The sequence below is a fragment of the Perissodus microlepis genome, chromosome 4 (assembly GCF_051167445.1).
Source record: "Perissodus microlepis isolate ML-2025 ecotype Zambia chromosome 4, ASM5116744v1, whole genome shotgun sequence".
Classification (NCBI taxonomy): Eukaryota; Metazoa; Chordata; class Actinopteri; order Cichliformes; family Cichlidae; genus Perissodus; species Perissodus microlepis.
In genome coordinates this window covers 5,729,394-5,752,627 of record NC_140464.1, presented here as the reverse complement: position 1 = coordinate 5,752,627, position 23,234 = coordinate 5,729,394, and the positions used below count along the sequence as shown (strand labels likewise).

The window sequence follows — 23,234 nt, the reverse complement described above, 5'->3', positions numbered from 1 at the left end:
GTGTGTTGACCAAGGGTGATATCTAAAACCAGGACACCAGATTTTGAGGCCTGGAGTTCCCCACCCCTGATTTAAGAGGAAATAAGCAGGCTGTCCGATGGTATAAGATTTATTGCCAAGAAGCGCTGTTACAACAAAGGACTTACTTTATGTGCTAAGCTCATTTTTTTGTGTTATACATCATGTAGCACTGTTTGTTTTTTTTAAGGACCAACGTCTTGCTTAATCTGGCGTCGTCCAGCACTGGGCAGGTTCTACTGGTGTGTATTAAATTGGCTTTCTAACTAATAAGGAACTTTATTCAGCCAGAATGTAATTTGGCAGGATATGTGTTGTTTACTCTGAATGATAGTAGGACCCAGAACTGGGCATTGCTTCGTCTAAAAATCTAAACCACTAAACTGCGAAGTGCAGTCTCTTATTTATCCTGTCTTTTAATTACTGCTATAAATATAGATATCAATCTTTTGGTTTTCTGTTATATAATGTTCTGGCTCTTTTCTATTTACTATCTACTTCACTGGAAAGCATCAAAATTGGACTGAAACAACCAAAATAGTGACGATAACAGAAGAAGTTGGGACTTTTTATTGCCTGTGGTGTAAATAACCTCCTTTTAGGAAAATCTTTTTGTTGACTTAAAAATAGATTTGACCATTCTTGTTTATTTTCACCTTTAACTTTCTGAGACATATTTCTTTAACACAATATTCAAATGAACAAAACAATATGTGACTGTAATTAAATATGCTGGGTCTACTTTCAAGAGGTAAATAAATTAAGACAAAAAAAGTGATAACTCTATCAACATTTCAACTTTGCCAGAGCACTGACATCAGAAACATCTCTGTACAAACTAATACAAACACTAATTTGTGAAAATGTTTGAAAATTTCTCAAAAGATATTTTTCATATTGCAGTCCAAAACCAAATGTGTATAATATTTATTGTGTTCATATTGTAAATACAAATTAAAAAATTTTAAAGTTACACTAGTAAAATAATAATTGATTTTTTGATTAATGAACTTTCTAATAAGTATTAGAAAGGCTGCTTAGCAATCTCTCAAATCAGTTTTTGAATTGTTTTTTTTTTTCCACTTAACGTAATGTGACTTATTTTGTCCTTGTTCTGTCTTTGTATTGCTCACTGTTTGATTTATTTAATTTACTTTTTTTTATTGTCTGTGTACCATTTTTTACACTTCTGTTTATAATGATGAAGAAAAACTTTAGTGTGCTCATACGGTCACGGTCTTTCAACGTCTCAATGAGTCTGCCAAAATTCCGACAGTCCCTGAAAGCAGCAAACATTAGCTAGCTAGCCAGCGGGCTAGATTAGCATAGTGCTAACAACAGAATGGGCTTGCAACTGCTTGAAAGGACCGGTGACCTCTGCTTGGCTTCCATGCTCTGAAAGCATCTTGTTTCTCTATCGCCGGTATTAAAAAAATGGATGTCAGTGAATGTGTTTTATCGGCAGGCAGGGCCGTGCTGGACATGGTGGAGCGGGAGTGGCAGCCTCTGTCTGCGGGCGAGCTGGAGCACAGGCTGGACCAGGCGGTGGAAGAGATCCTGGAGTCACAGCTCCTGGCAAAACTGGAAAAGCAGTCCCATCGTCGTCCTCCTCCTACCAATACTATTTACGTACAGTTACTACAGAATCAGGTGGGGCCCCAAGTTTTACACACAGCAACAACATCCAGTCCGTCCGAGCAGGAGGAAGAGAAAGAGGAGGAGGCTGCAGAGTCCCAGGAGCAGGTTGATACTGTGGATAATCCAGCGATCAAGGTAGTTTTGTGGCTTTAGTTTTCCTCTGAGAAAGCTTTTACAGTTTTCAACTACTATTAAAAACAATAGTGACAATTTTTGGCGAGTTTTTTTAATTTTCAAATTTAACATGATATTCAAAAATCAATTAAAAAGAATTTGAACCTGAATATGAGATAAACTAAGGAATTTCTAAAGTGTACCAATCATGTATAACAATGCCTTTAATAACATTATAAGCTCTGCATTTCTTATGTTTGTCGTTACTCCTTAATCTGATAACTTTTTGCTGGATTCATTTGTTTTATCTCACCAATAAAAAGTAGAAAATGCTTCTTTTTCTTTGAGATGTGGCTGACATCCCAGCAGAAAACCAGAAACTCTGCATGAGCTGGAAGGAGAAGAAAGTGGATACATGCCTATTAAATACTGTTGTATTTTGTTTGTGTCTCTGTGTTTCACAAGTACATTTCAGACCTACTTCAAAGCTCCAAATCAAGGACACGAATGGCTGGACGGGCTCGCTTATCAATGTCCCACACTGTCCTCCTGTCTCTCACACTGCTGTCCGAGCGAGTCAGTTACCGCACTGTGTCCCGCCGCTTCCAGCTGGAGAAGGGAAACATCCACAGGATCTTCTTCTCTTTCTGCCAGCGCATAAACATGCTGGAAGAGAGGCACATCAAATGGCCAGCTGGTGTGTTAATTTGTTGGGTCATTAATCATATGTGGGCAAATTATGATGATGATAATATTTTCTCTCTGTTCTTCAGGGAAAGAGGCTGTAGAGGCACTTTTCCCATTCTCCAATCTAATTGGAAAAAAGGAACTAGAAGGAGGACAAGGTGTTCCTCAGGTTCTGGGAGTGTTGGGACACACCCGGATCCCTATTCGCCTGCCTATAGGGAAACATGATGTGGAGAGCACCATACCTGAGGTGAAGAGAATGAAGATGGAGGCCCCTCCTGACTCTTGGTTAAACCTTGAGCTTGTGTGTGACATTAGAGGCCGGTTCTTGCACTGCAGAATCAGTAAAGGATCTCATGTGGACAGAGGTCGTGCTCTAAGAGACAAACTCAAACAGAACCTTGACCTAATGCCTTCCAGCTCCTGCCTTGTGGCCAGAGCTGGCTACCCACTTACTGATCAGATTTTTACCCCGTACACAGGAAGTCACGGACCAAGAGAGGCGCTCTTTAACAAGACGCTGGAGGAGCATTTTCAGATCCTAGATCAGGCCATTGCCGATCTGAGAGCCAGGTTTCGGAGGCTCACGTATCTGGATATTGGAAACTATGACCGAGCCAGAGCTGTTGTGCTGACTGCCTGTGTGTTGCATAATGTGTTTCTGGACCTAGGACAGGCGGTTCAAGGAGAGAAGGAGGAAGCCACACCCCAAGATGAAGAGGGGGAGGCGGATGACGAGGGTGTACGCAGACGTGACTCCATTACAGATTTGCTGTTTAAAAGCTTTAATCATGGAAACGCGTGAACATTTCAATTTGTTAATAAACTTCAGTTGTGCTCGTGATCCTGGCATGTTGCATTCATTAACATTTGAAGGTAGTGACTGAACCCCTAAAAACCAACAGCAAAGGTTTCCCTGAGGTCATAGAGTGAGAGCGGTGAAGGGCTCTCTGTGGGAAAATGGGCCTCCCTCGCTCTAAGACTTCAGTAAACACATTCCAGGTTAAATTGAACACAGCATTAAATTTATTATGTAAATCACTGTCAATATTAAGAGTCGAAAGAGAGGATCATCCAAGATGTGCTCATTAGGTAACAACTTGTCAAGCTCTTCACTAACCAGAAGGTGACACCAATGTTTATATTTTTTTTAATACATGCTGTAGTGTATGCATTAAAAACAGTTACCAAGGGAAACCCAAAAGCATAACCTAACAGGGATGGAGGTTGCTGCCAACCTTAATATGACAACAAACCAACTTTTCATTAATTTAAATGAATGACACTTTATATTACACAGAATTCATTCATCAAGAGTTTACCTTTTTTTTTAAATTTAATCATCTCCATAGTGTGGTGTTAATGCATTTTCCTAACACACAAAAGATCTATAGTCCAAGATTGGGAGGAAGGCGTGTCAGGAATGGCACCGCGAATCAAATAGACTTATACGGCAAGGCCGGGATGGTCCATTTGGTAAAGTAAATCTGTTGGGCATCTTTATTGGCCTTTAGACAATTCTGATGGCAAAAGAACCAAACGGGACAGGCGAAAAAAAAGGAATGGCACCGCGAGTAAAAATCTGGCAAGTCAAATATGTGGATCTACTGCGGTGACCCTTTGTGAATAAAGGAGCAGCTGAAAGAAGCTTACTCTTAATCCTTGACAAAGTTAGTTATAAGTAAATTCTTCTCTGTGTTCAAATCAGGCACCTGGTAGACAGGAAGACCTAAAAAAGAGCCTAAATTTAAAGTTTAGAAACCACAATAGCATGAAATGTGTTCTGTCATGAAAGTATCGTCACATATGTCGCAAAGCGCTGTCCCATTTCTACTTTCCTCATTTAGAGCCCTTGCAGTCTCACACACTCAGTCACCTATGAGGTGTTTAGGTCTTCTCCCCCTGCATATTTCACCTCTAGCTTGAGCAAGTTGTCATATTAGAGTAGTAATAAGAAGATGCACGGGGGTAACTTCCAGTATTTTTTGCAATGGTTACTTTATTTGCGTACAGTTCTTTGACAGATGGGGGTGGATGCCCCATTTGTGTGTACTCTTCAACTTCATCCAAGTTTTCTATTTTGGTATAAAAATAAAAGATTCTTACATTATTTTGAGCACCAGGAGGAAAAAAGAGACAGGTTTAAAGAGAACTGTAATCTGCCTGCTGTGTTAAAAGTGAGTCTGGCCTCATACTGTACACCTGCTAATCCAAGCTACTCTGTAAACTGTAACGGTAAAAATGTGAAAAAGTCTACAAACATTAGACATTGCAAACGAGCTGTTCTTCTCATGCAGTGTCTTGGAAGGTCTTGGTAATTTCGCGTTTCCTCTCTCCTAATGTCCATCCTTTGATATCTGTGTACCGTTCTTCTGAGCCAGGCTGGAGATGGCTTGGGCCAGGTTGTTGATGGCCTCTATTTTTCGCTCCTCCAGTGCTTTCTGCTGCGCCCACATGTTCATCTTCCTCTCCTGCAGCTCCATGTACAGCTGCAGGACATCCTGCGGAGGCCTGGTGGGGCAGGGAGCAGTTGTTGCAGGAGGCGTAGGGAGGATGGGGGTAAACCTCTTGCTCGCTATAGCTTTTCCTACTTTGGTCCCGCTGAGTTTGGCCCTGCGCTGGGCTTCGATCTCCTCCCTGCTCTTACCCAGGACTTCGTGCATAGCTTTGAAGAACTCCCAGTGGACGCTGGTCACTCCCAACCTCTTGGCCCTCTCTGCGTTTTTTCTGTATGTGGCCAGCATGTTTCTCCACTTGAGATCACATTCGTACGCCTTCACAGTGACATCAGTGACCTCTGACTCCCTCAATTTGGCATTGACCTTCTCTGCAACCATTTCCCAGAGTTTCTTTTTCTTGCACACTGGCTGGTCAAAGGCCTGATCCATTTCAAGCCGGGTATTGACTAGATGCCATGTAGCCTGAACTGTCCAGATAAATTCTAGGAGTGAAAAAAGGTAGATGATCAGATCGACTGCTTTTTTTTGGAGTTATTAAAGACAATGCCTTGGTCTACAGTACAGTTTTTCTTAAAATGCTTAACATCATGAGTACAACTACAACTGCACTACAACTACAATTAAGTTTTTCTGCGTTATGGTATTTTCCAATACTGCACTATATTTTGGATGCATATCTTGTTCTTGATCTATATTTTAAAGCTATAGTCACATATTAAGTTTAAAAATATAAATAAAACTATTCCAATAATAATACTAATAAAACCAACCATAAAATAATGTACCGGTATATGATTTTCTATTAAGTACTACATCAAGTACTTTTATTGTAGGTACTTTGTACGCTTAACTTTTACTTAACTGAAAGGGTGTGTAAATGCATATTTAGCTACATTGCAAAGCAGTTTTTATTGAATACAAATTCTGTGCAGTGCTACTTTTAATGCAATAAACCAGGTTGTTGTTGTTCTTGCCCCCCCATTCTCATTCTCCACCCCATACAAAAAAGAAAAAAAAATCCTGGAAACGTTCCTGCTGTGTACTAACCTGCTTTTGTTTTATCCGTATCCACACTGGACACGACCGTTTCCTTTCCTTCCACTTCGGAGTTTTGTATCACAATTGTCTCGATTACCTCCATCTTATTAAAAGCACAACCATTACAGTTAAAGTTGTTTTTTTTATTTACTAGCGGTGTATCTATCGCGGAATTTAACAACATCCAAGAGTCACCGATGCCCTCTCTCGCGTCGAGAAAGACGATGACTATAACAACGTCGCTTGGTAGCTTGGAAATTGTAGTTCATTTTGGTTATTACGCCTATTCTTTTTAGTATTCTGGACTAGCGGATGAACTACAATCCCTAAACTCTTTGACTCTTTTAACGTAGGCTACGATTTGTCGCGGTCATGGGGGGTGTAGTTTTTCAAAAGGATGGTTCGCATAAGAGGAACTGAGCGCTATCAAATTCGAACTACACGTCCCAGAGTATTTTTAACCGACCCACCTCTTCACTCCCTGCTCCCTCCCTCGGTCGACCCTGTTTTGTTGTTTGGCTAAAGATGGCGTTAGCGGCTAACCCACTCGATTGCAGTTTGTTTCACAAAAATTATTCGGCCAGTGGTAAAAAAACATTGATAAAATAGAGATTTAATTCGTCATTTTGTGTGTAAAAAATATATTACACCGAGAAAATACACGTCCACTTGGTCGATTAACGTTTGCTTGGCCCTCTTACGATGTAGGCCAGTTTTAAAGGGATCGGACCGAAGCCGTCGGAACTCCATATCCCGTCGGGGAGTGCGGCGTCAGGCGGTAACACTTTCCTTTTTCATGCTGGTATCTGTAGTTCTTACCACACAAGTCGCTTTTTCCCGGAAACTTTAAAGACAATGAACTAAACCAAGAGTTGAGTATATCTAAGTGGAAAGGACATGGTATATAATTTCTCGGTGTTTTACTGGAAACGTCCAGTGATGCCTCGCGGCGCCTATGATATTTGTTTTAATTGAGGAGGACAAATTAAAAATAAGTACACCTGTTACCTGGAAATCCGGGGGGCCATGGCTGCATCACCTGCAGAATGTGACAGAAAAAACCCGAAAACACCCTCCAGGGAAGGACAACCATCACCAGAGTCTTCTTTGACCTGGTGCTTGGCTCACATCTCCAAATCTGGATCGGGGTCTGAGCGTCAGGGACAGTCAGGCTCAGGCGGTGCCAGAGAAACGGACAAGAGGTCCAAAGTCTCCCAGTGGCGAGCGCTTGTTGCTATTAGGACGCAGCACATCAAGGGCGGCAAGGCTGGCATTGCCAGATTCAGAGGTCAGGGTGGTCTCCGGCACCTGTTGGATCTGATTAAACACCCAGAGTGCTCGAGGAAAACTCTGGATCTCGCTCTTAGCATCCTGGGCAACTGCTGCACTGAGCTGGAGACACGAATAGAGGTGAGACAAGAAATAATAGATGAGTTTGTTTATTAAAGTCACTAACTTTTAAAATGTTTTCCTACTTTCCTACAATATCAGGTGCGTAAACTTGATGGGATAAATATTGTAGGTAAGTGGTGATTTATTGTTATACTATATATTATACTTTTTAAATTTAAGCAATCTTTATCATAACTTATATCTGAAAAATGCCTATCGTAGTGGACATCCTTAAGAAAAATGTGGCACTGGAGACAGTCCTGAACCGAGCAGCCCGCGCTTTAGGGAACTTGGCCATGGATCCAGAAAGCTCTGCACTCATCCACTCTGCCGGTATGTCTGACCTGCTTCTGTGTGTCACATCCACCTTTGTAGCTGACAGCATTTAAAATGAGCTTGAAAGCTTCCAAATGGGCTTTTTTAGTTGTAGATGTATTAATATAATAATAATAATAATAATAAGTGCTTTAACAGACAGGCAAAAGCAGAGTGCTCAAAGGGCAGATTTAAAGTCGATCATTAAGGTCAAACGGGAAAGAAGACAATAAACAAAAAAACTGAAAGCTGATAACCAGACAGTACAAAGATATCACATGTAATGCCATCACATAAAAGCAAGTCTATCAAAATGTGTTTTCTTTGACCTGTGAATCTATATAATTACTCTGATTATTAATCGTTCTTATTATCACACAGGTGGTGTTCCTCTTCTCCTTCTCTGCGTGTCTCTTTCATCTGCACCGTCCTCCCCCACAGCTGCTCCACCCAAAGATGCCTGTCCCAAACTTGAGTGTGCTCAGTCTGCTACTCGAGCCCTTCTCTACCTCTGTGATACGCCCTCTAATCGCCTTTCATTGCTCACCCAAGGGACCCTATCTGCGCTCACCCCTCTTATTGCACCAGAGTATCCCCAGGGGTTGAGGCGAGCAGCTCTCAGGACTCTCCATGAGCTCACCCGGGGCTGTGGTGTTGAATGTGCCAGGGAGGTGTCTCGTTCCGGGGTCCTCGCTCAGCTGGGTGTCATGGTGACAGGAGAGTCTGGTAAACCCTTTGAAGAGTTGGCACTGAAAACATTAGCCAATATGTGCTCTCAGGGTTGCCTACGCCCTCTCGTGGGGTCACTGGGAGTCATCCAGAAGTTCACAGAGGAGGTTAAAAGGGACCCACTGAAGTCAGGAGTCTTCCTCAAGGCTCTGTGCTTGTGCTGCAAAGAGGCCGTGAACCGGGCCAAGGTGAAAGAGAGCGGCGGACTGGAGGTACTGATTGGCTTTTTGTCGGCTCATCAGAGTCATCCTCTTTCCCGTCTCGCTCTTATGGCCTGTGTAGACTTTGTTTTTGATGAATCTGCCATGGAGCAGCTGCAGGAGTTGGGGCTGGTTCCTCTTCTTGTTGCACGGCTAGTTGAGCTCACCAGAGGAGAGGAGCCATTGACTGAGAAGATGGACGTGAGCCTGTCCTCAAGTACGTCTCCCACCGAGCTCCTGTCTTCATCATGTTTTGATTCCTTTGATTTTCCTCCTCCCGAGGGACACAAAAAGGAAGAATCTGGTAGGGAGCAGGGCTCATCCAGCTTTTTAAGTCTCAGGTATGGAAAAAGGAAATTTCTTTTTTAAAATTTAGTTTTCCCAATGCATTGTTTTTTTCTGTTTTATATTGTTTACAATTTCATTCCTTTCTCCAGGTCCTGGTTGGTGTCTGAGGGTTTGATAGCTTCTGAAGGGGACCTTCTAGATTCTTCTAATGTTGATGGAGAATGGGGGAGTCTTCAGATCCCGCCATCTTCATCACCTCAAACCCCTTCCTCAAACCCGTATTCTAGTTCCTCTCTTAAAAACTCTTCTTCACCCAACCCGGCTATTTCTTCTGCTTCTAAAAAAGCACCTCACTCTTCGCCTTTGTCTTCATCATCATCAAAAGTCACCAATCTGCCTCCCTCAAATATGCTCTCACCACAAACCCAGCCTAGTTCCTCCACCATCTCCTCTCCCACTAAAACAAGCCAAACCCCCGTTTCTCCATCCAAGTTTTCATCCCCACTCAGACGCAGGCCGCGGGCTCAATCAACAACGTCTTTGACTAAAGTCACACTTGAGACTCCTCCATCTGTGCCTCGTGCATCAGCTTTCCATCACCCTTACCACCCCGAACCCTGGACGCCAGAGTCACCCATCCTGCTGCTGCTGTCGCGCTTCTCCCACGCCACCGATCCAAGTGCTGCTCTGGTCAGCTCAGGCGTCATGTCCGGCTTGCTCTTTTACCTTACCCAGCGTGAGGATCCCAGCAGCAAGTGCTTCCGCATGCTTTGCCGGCTGAGCTGCAACCCGAACTGTTTGCAGTCGCTTCTCCGAACGGGTTCTGTAGCGCTCATTCGCCACCATCTCTGCCAGAGAGAAGAAGGATTTGAAGGAGGAGACAGGCAGACGGACAGAGTGAAAGCCAAAGTTAAACAGCTTGGTGAGATGAACACAGTCATGTTAAAATAAGTGAAACCTTATACAAGATTTAAATAATGCACACATAAGTAATTAAATATGCTCACAGAGGAGAGGTGCAGTGTTAGTCTTTTACATTTAAAATCTGCTTATTTTGCTTTATTGGAATCATTTTTATTTGAACCGAGAAAGCCAGGCTACAAGTGAAATGACTCCTAACAAGTAACCCTGAACTTTACACCGATACACTGAAAATTCAACTAATTCAGTTGCTGCTTGGTCACATTTGGTTAACTACAGGGACGATATTGATTCGCTGTTGATCAGAATTTATCTCAGGAACCGTCTTTTGTTCGATCAAATATAATATCTGGTCTTTTTGTTTTTTTATGTAAGACTAAAGAGTTTATAATTGTGTGCTGACTTTGCAGGTGTGGCCCTTCTGAATAACCTGCGTGTCCAGTGTGAGTCTGGATTTGGCTCTGGGGTTCTTGCACATGTGATGCTGTCTGGCTCTGACTCAGATAAGCTGAACTGTGCACTGTCTCTGCCATTTATCAGCAGGTAAGTATTGGACGTGTACTGATAATGTATTCGTAAAAAAATACTAAATGTATAACAGTAGGGCTGCAACGATTTATTGAGTATTTCGAAAAATTCAGTTCTAAAAAATTCTCGGCACACATTCTTTGCTTCGACACTTCGTTTAAGGCACGGCTCTGTAGCGAAACATTGTCACCATGGAAACGCGAGCGCTTCTCCCAGATTTGCGACTTAAAAAACAGACCTGCAATATAAACATATTTAGGAGCAGCATGTGGGGAAAAAAAACTCAGCTCCCAATTTTAAACAAAAACACAGATGACCCAACAGCAGCAGTGATGATGCTACCACAGTTTAATGGGGAGGCGGAGTCTGTTTACATCCCGTGAAGAGCAAAGAGGCGGAGTCATTACGAGACGGTGAGCTCAGGTTGATTGAAAGAAAACGTGTTTCTCGTGTCCAAAACAGCAGGCTCTTCATCAAACCAACTCATCAACAAACTGTGATATGAAGAAAAACAATCTTTGTAGCTGCTCCATTCACCGCCATTTGTTTTACACAGAGAAAAATCTGCAGCAAGCCTCCAGGAGTTGTATTAAAATATGCAGATGAACTGGTAACTTAGTCTGATACCAGACTGGTTAGATTATACAGCTCGCTGACGGCTGACGGCAGCTGTCCTTTTTTACATGGATGCGAACAGGGGTGAGTCTAAACGGGGACGTGGTGTGCACTAGACCATTTATGTCAAAGCTTTTTCAGATTCAAAGTGAAATAATCTAAAATACTGTCTCAATTAAATTGCGTTAATATTTAAAAATATACAAATGAAAGCTTTTTTTCAAGCCAAAAAAAATGTACATGGGCCAGTAAAACTCTGAGCCACTGACCCGAGGGATCTTAGGTTGGACGGTGAATGTTAATGTTAATGTTCATTATCTACACCATCATAACCTCTTGTGTTCAGCAACACAAAGTGCTTTGCATCAATGCACGGGGCAAACTTCAGAATATTCAGATATGCTTGCTTCTCTTCGTTGCAGCCACTACATTTTCCTTTTTCCTTACAGACGCAAACTCAGTCATTCACTTGCACACTTTAACACATAAAAACACATGTAGAAAAACTCAAAAAGCCTTCCAAGAAGACAGTAAAGATTCATGTTTTATGCCTTAGTTTAGATTGCATATTCATCTTATTTTATTTGACTATACTTGAGAGTATTTTTAAAAATATATTTTTGCATTTAAGACAATTTTTTAAATTTAAAACGTAAATAAAAAGGGTTTGTTTTGTTGACGGATAAAACAAAAGACATAGCGAACATAATGAGCAGTTTGTTTTAAAAAACCTGTATTTTTTTTTCTGCATTATTCATTAATAAGACAAAAATATTTCTACTACTCGATTAATCGATGGAATAATTGATAAATTAATCAATTAGTAAAATAATCGATAGCTGCAGCCCCACATAACTGTAATCTGTGATGAATTTTGAAGTAGACCAAATATAGTGGATTCTATTCTACTTGCATTATATTTCTGAAATATGGAAATCTTCTATCTGAAACAAGCTGTTGTAGTTCTTCAACCTTTGCACCAAATATCCTCAGACTGGCTGTTTCTTGTAAACAGAAGGCTTGAACAGCAGGCAGGCGGGGCTTCTGTTCTCTTACCTGCGTGCCTGAAACAACTATATTAGAAACTGCCAGACATCCTGACATCTTATAGATCAGATAATAAAGAAAAGCCTGAAAATAAGCTTACTGTAGTGTGAGGTTTTTGTCTCAGGGATTACTTGTACATATGCTGACCTTATTATTTGAAACAATTTCCTTCTTGAATAGGAGTATCCATCATTGTAACAGTGTGTATATGAGAGGGAACAAAGAAGGTCAGAATAGACAATAAACACTCACTATTAATGTTTTTACCTTTTCTTTTTCTCGTACAGCAACAAGTCACTGCTGAAGAAACTTCTTCTGGACAGCGGCGGGCTGCTCTTGGCCCTGCAGCCTCTCAGCTGTGACGATGATGATGGTGCGGACGAAGACCACCCTGCTGAATGTGAAAGACTGCTTTCTGACTTTTTGAATTCTCCACATTCAGGCGTGACCTCACATCTCCACTCGCTGTACTTCTCTCTCCTGACTGGATGCCTGTCTGCTCTCAAAGGTACCATTAAAACCGAGCTTGACAAAAAACATTCATTTCCAGTTATAAGACAGTCGATCAGTAACCTTGGCCATTTTTCTCCGCCTCCCTCTAAAAAAGCTCGGCTAGCAGACACGTGCCCTTACAGCATCTCTAACTTTGATCTGCTCTTGCTGCTGGATGATGGGACCCAGGTCCCAGCCTGCAGGGAGGCTGTAGCTGGGGTTGAGGGCACAGGTGGGGTTGGCTCTGAGTATTTCAGGGCCCTGTTGAGAGGTGGATTTGGAGACGCTCAGGGCAATTCAAAAGAAGCTATCCCCATTAAAGATGTCAGCAGAGGTGCATTATTACCAGTGCTACATTATCTGCATGGATGTCGCTTTACTAAGGGTGAAGAAACGATTAAGGAAAGGGAGGAAGGAAGGAAGAGTGGGCAGTGCCAGATTTTGGACAAATTGGTGCTCGATGGTCTGAGTCTCTATGAAAGCGAGACAGAGGAGCGCTCGGCAGGAAACGTGGATTTCCAGAAAACTCCGTTATGTGAGATGATGATTGGAGCTTGCAGGTTTTTGGTGAGTGAGCTACAGAGAGACTTAGAGGACCTGTGTGTGTCGTTTCTCCTGTCCTGCTGTCCGAAAGCTGCTAATCGGACTACAACAGAGGCCAACGCTGAAAAGGATGCATCCAAAATGGACCACGAGTGCCCCGAGTCTGCTGAGGAAAGCCTGGCCAATCGAACGTCAGAGCTAGAGCTGACAGGATTTAAGATGCAAACTGAAAAAACAAAGAAACCAAATTCCCTGCAACAGACAGACGGTAAGAAAACAGTGGACAAATCAGTCAGTTCAGAAGAGCTGACTTTAAGACCAAAGAGCTTGATTAAAGGTTCAGAGCAGCTTCCTAAATCTGCGGCTCAGGGCTCTCGCTCCTCGGAAACATTTGCTGAAGGTGGTGTTCTGGCTGCTCTGCTGCCCCAGTTGTACTGGTTTTCCCAGCGGTACAGCTACCCAGCACTGGGCCGGGCTTGCCTGTCCTTGCTGCTGGGCTGTCAGGACTGTCCTCGGCCCTTCCTGTCCTCCTCCATTGCCGGGGACTGCCTTCGCAGACTGGCCAGAGAAGCTGACTGTGCAGAGACTCTCAAACAAGATCTGTTAAGTTTGGTCTCCGTAGCTTTGACCTGAGCAAGGATCGAAATACTGATTGATCACATAATTTAAAGGGGCACAGCGTGAGTTTAAGTGTCTAGAGTTTCCATCTTCATACGTTTAGGAAGCACATGGATTATGTGGTTTACAGCAGCATGGTTACCTTAAAAATATGCTGCTCCAGCACTCACAGAAGGAACTGCTGATTTATGTTGATTTATTTTGATCATTTTGAAGAATACATTTCTGTTTAGCTTGGATGTAAATGTAGCACGTCCCAGCATGATATACATCTACTATAATTTACTGTTGGTGAATTTTTTTTTTCTATTTTTTTTTTTTTTTTTAACCGGGGAAACGTTAAAGCAGATGTCTGTCATGCATTTGATAAAAATAGCTAAAATTATGAGGGTTGGTCTGAGAGCTAGTTGTTGGAGATGAAGTGGAATAGCAGATAAGCAACGTATATACATTTCAAATGGCTCATAAATTTATGCCAGTAAATATATTGGTGGAACATCACTTTGTTCTCAGTTTCTTCTTGTGGGAGGGTGTGCGTAGACAAAAAAGGGAAAACCTAAAGCCTTGAAAGTTAATTGAGTTATGGTTAACTTGGATAACTAGCAGTAGAGAAAGTCAAGCTCTCCAGATGACTCTGGTGTTTTCAGGGTTTCTGCTAGTGCATTACAAAGTTTCTGGGGCTAAAGATTTTTTTATGGGTAAAAGAAGCAGGCAAGTACCTGTTCAGCTTTTCTTTTGACTGCACGTAACAGTTTACAAAAGGATTCAATGCTCTCACATAGATATAGGTATACAGTACTTTCTTTTCATGTTTGAGGTGGGTGATTAACCTCCCACTGTCTTTGTTTCCTTCCAGTCCAACATTTGTTTTCCCCCTGAAAAATCATTCTGGTCTTTCAAAAAGTGGTTTCTACTAATCAAATTATCTACCCGGCAACACCAGGCTAGCTACCACACTGAATTATACAAAATTTTGTAAATGGGTAGTGCAATTTTTTGTCAGTGGAGTGGGAATCTGAGGACCTGCAGGCAATCAGGATATTTGGTTCTGACCAAAAGTTCTCATTATTCAGAATCATACACATTATATTAATTGATCATAACCATTAATTCGTGAATGTGTAGATCAGCTGGAGAAGGTTTTATTTCTACTGCTGGATAGCTTTATCAATAAGCCAACATAAAATAATTTTTAGTTTAAAATCTCCCCAAGTAAGCTTTAAAATGTATGCTATTTTGCATTTATAATATAATGCAGTAGAAAGCTGTGTAACAGGAATAAAACACAAATACATTAAAATTGTACTAGAGTAAATGCATTAGGTTAGGTGGTGGTGTTGGGCATCGTAACATCGCTCCAGTCCAATGGAGGTCCAGCCATACGTCCATTTCAGAGGCAGCCCTGCTGTTACATTTATCACTACAGTATAATTGTGCAGTGCTGCAGACAGAACAGCTGGAGAGAGGAGGGTGACACCGGAGAGTTAACCCACCTCAATTAGGCTAGTAAATGTCAAGTTAGCCTAACTGTTGTGACCAGGCTCATGGAAACTCGGCATTCTGTGTCTTTAAAAATTGGTCATGCATAAAAGTTTTCAGTCGGGGAAACAGTTGCCAAAAATTTTATGTGGGCTTGAGTTGGCGTGAAGCAACGTGCCAGTGGAGTCGTCTGGATAGTTTGTGGAAAACAATGCACCTTTATGACACGGTGGAATCTGCCACCGAGTCAGGTCACTTATGATACTTGATGCTACTTATTGTTTAACAATAGGAAAAAACTGATGTATGATAGAATAATAGGTTTATATTTAAAGCCTGATATATGTTGGATTTTAATCTTTCTAAATTTGGCACCCCTCATGGAAAAACTCAGTGCAATCTGCAATCACATCGGTCTAAAATGTAAATACACTTTCATCACAGCACCACACACAGACACATATTTTGTGTATTGATTAAATTAAAATGAGCACTTCTCCAATTTAAAAAATGAACTGGCACTCATGGTAATACAGCACAAAGTGGTTTTATTCCTGGCTGTCTACTTGGCCCCTCAGCCGTTTTAATTAAACCAAGTAGACTGCAGACCGGAGTTTGAAGCATGCAGCAGGATAGAGCCGAGAAACTGAGCCGATCCTCTCAGTGATGGGAGCTCTCGTAGCCGTCAGGCAGAGGGTTGGTGTGCGGGTTGTGGAACAGACTGTGGTTTCCATCTCCCCAGGGAAATTTCTGGAAGGGGACATATAGTATTTTGGAGAAAATGATATTGAAAGAGTGAGCATTTATAGTTATAAATGGTTGTTAATTAATACATTAACCAGAGACTCACCTTGGTGCGGATACGCAGGTGAGAATATGGCACAAATTCGAGCTGTTCATGTGAGTGCGCCTGGGCCTTCATGTAAGCATTGGCTATGCAGACACTAACCCCAGGAAAGGCCAAGACGATGGTCAGTATCTTCCAGGTCTTTGCTGTCCGAAACAACAGAAATACACAAGTGAAGCACTTGTTAAAGCACGGGGAATAAATCACAGGACCTGCCTCACTATTGGTCAGTTTGTGATTATTTGCCAGAGCAAGGATAGCTGCCGGCTCTGCAGACATTTCAGTTAATGTTCAACTAAAAAGTAAATGTGCCTTATTTTTGATCTCTAATGGGGAGGCTTAACATTTGGAGGCTTTGAACCATTATGGTATTTAGTTATAAAGGACAGGCTGACCTCCTCCTTCATTGCCTGAATGTGACGCAGCAGCAAGCACCCGGCGAGCGGCTAAGGCGGCCGACATCTGAACAGGTGGAATGAGAGAAAACAAAGTTTAATAGCAGCTGTAGATATAAATAATGCACTTTTTACACCAGAGTGCACGTAGAAACAGACAGAATCTGACTATTGGAATTTTATGTGTAATATAAAAAGTAAAATGAAGCAACATTTAATTATTTTAATTTTAAGAAGAAATTAAAGATCAGCTGAAAAGAACATGCAGTGATAAGGTTATTTAAACCACGTGTGTCATGTGCTTTAGTACCAAACAAAGTAGCTACAAAGCAGGTTTGAGCAAAGGCCTACCACTGCTGGTGTATGTCCAGAATTTTGACAGCCCTTTTTCAGTTAAAATACAGTAAAATCTGGTAAAAACTTACTGTTTCTCAGGTAGATGGTGCTCAGTATTCGTTATTGTCCTCTTATTTTTATATCAAACCAGTTCTTCCTCCTCCCCGTTTGTCCTTCAGTCTGTCCTAAGCTGAACTCTTTGTCAGACTCCTCCCCATTTCAGCCTGAAGCCGGGCCAAGAAACATTTATATTTGGTCAAGTGCAAAGGCGGGCTGATATACATGACGAAGGGGATAGGAAGGAGGTGCTGCAGAGCACATTCAGCCTGCATGAGAAAGGCTCAGGGTTTTTAGATATAAACAGTGTGTTTGCTTTCATATGTAGTTTCATCCGGAGCATAGCGGTGAAAGTGAGAGAGACACTGGTTCATCTGTGGGTCGAAGGTTCAAAGTAGTCTGGAGTTTATTTACACTTAGCATTATATTCACATCCTCATTCTTCACAGAGATGAACACTGAAGTGAAATACAGTTGTGGTCAGCAGTTTACATACATCGTGCACATGCATGCACTGGTGATTTTGGGGTTTTAATGATCAGTTGACATCTGCAGACATCTTTAAAAACAGGACTCGAGTGCACACATTTTAATTTATCTGTGTATTTACAGTGCTGTGAAAAAGTATTTGCCCCTTTCCTGATTTCTTTAAAAAAGTGGTTTTAAAATGATGATTTAATCTGTTAAGAGAAGAAGGACATCCAAACCTGCCCCTAAACCTAATAACTGGTTGTGTCACCGGTGCCAGCATGAACTGCAATCAAATGTTTGGGTTTTCTAACATGAACGGTGTGTTTAAGGTCAAAGGCCACGCTTGCTTCAAATCTCTGTCCTACATTCTCCTTCAGAATTTTCTGGTAAAGAGCAGAATTCATGGTTCCAGCAATTACAGCAGACGTCCAGGTCCTAAAACGGCAAAGCAGCCTGAGACCATCACGCTGCACGACCGTGTTTGAGTGTTGGTCTGAAGTTCTTTTTAAGAACCTCGCGATAAGTTCAGTTCTTTTTGGTCAGCAGTGGTTTTCTACTTGGAAATCTCCAGTATTGCCCTTCCTATTATTGAATCCTGAACTCTGACTTTAATAATAATAATAGATTGGATTTATATAGCGCTTTTCAAGGCACCCAAAGCGCTTTACAATGCCACTATTCATTCACTCTCACATTCACACACTGGTGGAGGCAAGCTACGGTTGTAGCCACAGCTGCCCTGGGGCAGACTGACAGAAGCGAGGCTGCCATATCGCGCCATCGGCCCCTCTGGCCGACAACAGGTGAGGCTTTAGGCAAGTGAGGCTTGCAGCTCCTTAGATGATATCCTGGGTTCTTTTGTGACCCGGGTTATCTTAGTCTAATATAAATTTTAATATTAGACTAAGATGATGATCTGAAACATCTAAACAAATATGCAAAAACGAAGAAATCTGATTCAGAAGGGAGGCAAATAAATTCCTGTGGCACTGTAGATGCTACTCTTGTCAAGCCATGAACACTCTTCTTAATGCATGGAAAGTCTAGCATCCTGAGACTCTGAGCATTAGAAACAGGAGATTAGTGGAGGATTAGCTAGCATCTGAGTCACAGTCCAGGATAAAAACACAAAACATCCAGGAGTACATCAAGAAGATGGCAGATGAGCTTCTCCAAGAGTGCCTCAGGCAGCAGTAATGATGAATAAGAGAAGGTCCTGTCATGTAAGACCAAGCATGCATGGGATGTACCATCAACAGACAGGAAGGAAATCCTGCCAGTGGTTAGAAAAGGCCTGCTTAATGTGCAACAGAGAGGCTCTGAGCATGGCAGCACAAGAACAGGCTCTAAGCACCAGATCCACAGAGGCAGGACTAAGAAGATGAGAGGGAGCTTTTATTTACTTATGTAATTCTAGTCTTTTGGTGTCATTATATTGGTACCTCAGACTGAGGTGTGCATCTTTTTGATAGACTCGAGGAAGCAGCAGAAATATCATCCTAAATCCAAATGTACGCACACCAGGTCATAGATGCAGTTTAATTTTGGCTCTAATCTACTTGTAAAACCCTTCATTAATGTGTTAGGTCTTAATTGACTCGTCCGAACTTAAGCATTAAAGGTCAAGAATTGTCATTAGGAGTTGCTGATGAAACTTCCAGAGCTTAATAAATCCTCAGAGTCTTCAAATCTTGCCATAACAAAGGACGACCATTGAGTTGAGGCTCAGATTGAGGATCTGTTAATGAAGCTAATTAATGCCTTCAAAAGCAGGCTATAAAAAGACATTAAGGTGCTTTCACTCTGTAATTTCCGGCGTCCAGAATGTCATTAAGAAATGCAGTTAAAGACGAACTGTGGAAGTCAAGACAAGATCTTAATGATGAAGAGAACTTGAAGAAGAGATAAAACTGCAAGTTTGCTGAAAAGAAAAGCAAAAGCCCCAAACTGCTGCAAGCCTGGTGTAGCATCTCACGTGAGTGGTGGCACACGTTTCCACTCATGATTACAGTGGGTCCATGTGAGAAAGTCAGTAATAGAAAACCTTACCTGTGACATCATGACAAAGGTCAGCTCTAGTCCTCAAGTAAACTTCTTGATGAGTGGATAAATAACGTTTAAATCAAAGTTCCTGGCCACAGTTAGAAGCATTTGATGAAAAAGCGCGTCTATTCTGCTGCGAGATGTTTGGCAGTCAGTGCACAGAAAAAGAGCAGACTGTCCAGCAGATGGGGTAGTGCTGCTGTGAAAAGCAAACTGTCCTTAAACGCTCCTTTAGGCCTCCTGTGCTGTTGCTCTGTGATGTTATACACTTTCATTTCTGCACTGAACGCCACTTCCTCCGTCTGAAAGTTCAGCAGTTTCATTAGAGTTCATTAGACTGCTGCAAGTTTTGTCATATGTATCGATTTTGGTTGATTTACTGCACACAGCTTGGATGCCGAATGGTGTTAACTGAGTCTGTTTTACACCTGTGTCGGGTCATAAATCATATTTTTTAAAAACTTTTTTAACATTAAAAATATCTCCATAAAAAGGTAGTGTCTCCACTTTGAGTTCTCCCCTCCATGAGTGTTAATTTGCGATTTTCACACTCAGTAATGGCTTTGTCGTCTCTGTTTGGACGGCTTCAGGCTGCAGAGCAAACAGCAGCGAGAGCCAGCGGTGATGTCAGCCAGACATGCAAGCATCCTGTCTGAACGTCTAGCACTTGTGTTATTTTGGGCAGAGGTTAGGCGCCATCTCACTGCACACACTGAGGTTTGCATGTGCTGCAGCTGTGCTGAAGTTAAAACGGCCAAAACTGCAGTCAACCTCAAGAGATGTTATTTCAATCGCCCACTGACCTATCAAAGCTCTGCGTTGATAAGTATCTGTAAACAGGCATTCAAATGGAAACAAAATGTATTCGGTATAGAAGTTCACGATTCATATGAGTCTACTGTTGCAGAACTTTAGACGCTCCAAAAGTTGTGCAAGAGAATCAGATTTAACAAATTAAACTAAAATATTACATATATTACATTGTTTTTGGTGTTATCCCCTTTTTTGTTATGCAAAGAAACTGCAGTTTAGCATTTGTAGTAACTGCCTCTCAGTTCTGCACATTGGCTTGGAGGAGCTGTTGTGGCCTTGATGCCGCAAAACATGCCCTAACACCACAATGCGTCATAGAAATAGAAACCGAGCTTATCAGCATTACACTTCATATTTAAAATAAAAACATCTAGTTAGTCTCATCCAAACACGTTCAGACAGCTGCCTCGTCTGTCTGTATGATCTCTAGCAAACTCACTTTCACTTTCAGTGTGTGTGTGTGTGTGTGTCCACGTTCCGGTCCAGACAACCTTCAGCAACAATGAAACAATTAAAGGTTACAATATTTTTTAAAGAATTTTTTTTCTCATCCTGTGCAACTGTTATTTATTCAGGTGGGCAGAGTTTAGTTCATGTTAAAAAACCCTCTCGGTTTTCACACTTTTTCTGCAGCTCTACTGTACTTTACTGCTTTAGATCCATGGAGGTGGCACCTAGGAATATGAGATCAGTTTCTTGGATGGTCCGTTTACTTTGATCTCAAATGTATCACAAAAACAACACAAAACCCAGGGAGTGTGGCAGTTTGGCAGATTTAATTTGCTTTTTGTGATGTTCGTTATTATGAATCACACTGGCTTACGTGGCTGTTCATTTATGTTTTCCTCTAGTGCCATCATAAGGTTGATAACTTCAAAGAAATAATAATCCCATTAGCCTAAGCTGCACTACTGCGATACTGAGCATGGTCAAAATTACTCCTGCTTAGCAGCGCTGTGCCTGAATTCTCACTATCTGAGCTAAGTGTCTCTCCAGCATTGAACACAGCACCTTTGTCTGTAGGCAGGATGAAGGACAGCTGCACGCAGATTGAACTGATTCAACAGCTTTTCTGCACAAGCTTCAGGAACAGCGCCTTTCAGTAGTGTGTGTGGAGGCAGCCAGAGGAAACACTGCAGACTAAACACGGAGAGGCATGTGTAAATAAAAATATGGGCAAACATCGCTGAGGTGATAGTCTTGTAATTAGTCTCATTCCACTTATACTTGTTTTTCATTTACAGAACAAATGGTTTAAAACATCCATCAAACTGTTCTGCAATTTCTTTTAAAAAAAGGAACCTCAGGTGCTTCGACCCTTCCTGACATCCCTTAACACCCACACAGCTGAGTCTGTGGATATTTCCTGCCAAGAGAAAGACAACGGTGGATTGTATGCAATGCAATAAGTGTGTGAGATGTTGGACAGAAGCGAAGAGAACCTCCGCCAGCCTGTCTCACATGCGTTCACATGAGAACAGCTCACACCTAAGCGCTTTGTTGAATTAAGAACTTCAAGGCTACGGTTTCTGTCATTAAGCAAACCAAATCAGGATTACAAATCATTTTGGAATGGCAGTTTTTACCTTTGATTATCTTTATATTGAAAGTATAGAGAAATAATCACTTAAAATAGGAAGTAAGAGATGGAAATGGACCGAATGCTATCGGGTGGGGTACACTCTGGACATGTCGCTAGACTGTCACATGGCTAACCATTCACACTTGTATTCACACCTATAGGCAATTTAGAATCACCAATTAGCCTAACCCCACTAACTGCATGTCTTTGGACTGTGGGGTGTAGTTGGAGTAGCCAGAGAAAACCCACACAGAGATTGGGAGAAATCCACACAGAAAGCCTCTGAGCAGATGGTGGTGCAGAGCTTCTGCTGTGAGGCAACAGTCCTAACCACGGTGCCACTGTGCTGCCCCTTAAGTAGTAACGGAACAAGTACATATACAGTACTGTGCAAACGTTTTAGGGAGGTGAGAAAAATGCTGTAAACAAAGAATGCTTTCAAAAATGGAAGTGTTAATCATTTATTTTCATCAATCAACACAATGCAGTGAATGAACAAAAGAGAAATCTAAATCAAATCAATATGTGGTGTGACCACCCTTTGCTTTCAAAACAGCATCAGTTCTTCTAGCTACACTTACACACAGTTTTTAAAGGAACTTGGCTGATAGGTTGTTCCAAATATCTTGGAGAATTAACCACAGATCTTCTGTGGATGTAGGCTTCCTCACATACTTCTGTCTCTTTGTGCAATTCCCAGACACACTCGATGATGTTGAGATCAGGGCTCTGTGTGGGCCGCACCATCACTTCCAGTACTTTTTGTTCTTCTTTATGTTGAAGATAGTTCTAAATGACTTTGGCTGTGTGGTTGGGGTCGTTGTTTCTGCTGCAGAATACATTTGGGGCCAGTAAACAATCATTTACATTTCTAAGAGCATTTTTTCCACACCTGCCTAAAACTTTTGCACAGTACTGTACATATACAGTCCATTATAAGTGAAACAGTAAGAGAAATCTGCAGGTGCATAGTTTGCTTATTAGGCATTGATTGGGTTTATTCAGTAGTGACACAGCTAGAGAGAAAGCATCTGCTTCTTCACAGACAAAAGTCTGTTAAACTGCCTCTTTTCTTTGCTTTTCTTTGCCCCTGCGACTGAGGATAATGTGTCTTTGTGAACCGGAAATAAAAGAAATAACAGTTAAAAAATTGACAATGGCTCAATAAACCTTCTCCGGTTTGAAAACTCCTGAAGCAGATCTTTCATTGTTGCCCTGATTTTAATGAAACACAGCGGATTATCTGTTTCCATCTCTTGCTCTCGTTTGCATTTTTCGGTGTCGCTCCAACTGCCCGCACGCACTGCATTTTGTTTCCCTCTTGTCTCGCAGCTCCATCTTTGCCATCCTTCTCCCAGTGCACCCAGTATCTCTCACCTGCACATGTCCATGCCTACTCAGTCTCACCTCTCTTACTTTATCCCTGAACTGTCCAGCCTGAGCTAGCCCTTTGAGGTACTCATTCCTAATCCTTTCTATTCTTGTTGCTCCCAATGCAACTCTAAGCATCCTTGCATTTAATTAAAACTGAAGGCTCAGATTTGAGAGTCCCGATTTAGGGATGGGTGA

General features: G+C 41.8%; 4 protein-coding genes across 4 annotated transcripts; 2 read left to right on the top strand and 2 right to left on the bottom strand.

Annotated features, from left to right (window-relative positions):
* The first annotated feature begins 1,234 nt into the window (after window positions 1–1,234).
* LOC146388129 (putative nuclease HARBI1) lies at window positions 1,235–3,301 on the top strand. The gene is made up of 3 exons (XM_084925237.1): window positions 1,235–1,791; window positions 2,236–2,467; window positions 2,544–3,301. The coding sequence occupies exons 1-3, from the start codon at window positions 1,453–1,455 to the stop codon at window positions 3,260–3,262; spliced, it is 1,290 nt and encodes a 429-aa protein (XP_084781363.1). The 5' UTR covers window positions 1,235–1,452; the 3' UTR covers window positions 3,263–3,301.
* Window positions 3,302–4,436: 1,135 nt separating this feature from the next.
* On the bottom strand, window positions 4,437–6,303 carry LOC146388128 (uncharacterized). The gene is made up of 2 exons (XM_084925241.1): window positions 5,964–6,303; window positions 4,437–5,398 (listed from the first exon to the last, which is right to left on the bottom strand). Exons 1-2 carry the CDS (start codon window positions 6,136–6,138, stop codon window positions 4,794–4,796), a joined length of 780 nt encoding a protein of 259 aa, XP_084781367.1. The 5' UTR covers window positions 6,139–6,303; the 3' UTR covers window positions 4,437–4,793.
* A 134-nt stretch (window positions 6,304–6,437) lies between these two features.
* armc5 (armadillo repeat containing 5) lies at window positions 6,438–14,143 on the top strand. The gene is made up of 7 exons (XM_084925234.1): window positions 6,438–7,364; window positions 7,446–7,476; window positions 7,569–7,679; window positions 8,043–8,931; window positions 9,028–9,800; window positions 10,210–10,342; window positions 12,277–14,143. Exons 1-7 carry the CDS (start codon window positions 6,981–6,983, stop codon window positions 13,655–13,657), a joined length of 3,702 nt encoding a protein of 1,233 aa, XP_084781360.1. The 5' UTR covers window positions 6,438–6,980; the 3' UTR covers window positions 13,658–14,143.
* A 1,500-nt stretch (window positions 14,144–15,643) lies between these two features.
* On the bottom strand, window positions 15,644–16,925 carry cox6a2 (cytochrome c oxidase subunit 6A2). Its single transcript, XM_084925243.1, has 4 exons — window positions 16,789–16,925; window positions 16,364–16,430; window positions 15,972–16,114; window positions 15,644–15,871 (listed from the first exon to the last, which is right to left on the bottom strand). Exons 2-4 carry the CDS (start codon window positions 16,428–16,430, stop codon window positions 15,782–15,784), a joined length of 300 nt encoding a protein of 99 aa, XP_084781369.1. The 5' UTR covers window positions 16,789–16,925; the 3' UTR covers window positions 15,644–15,781.
* Between the last annotated feature and the right edge of the window lie 6,309 nt (window positions 16,926–23,234).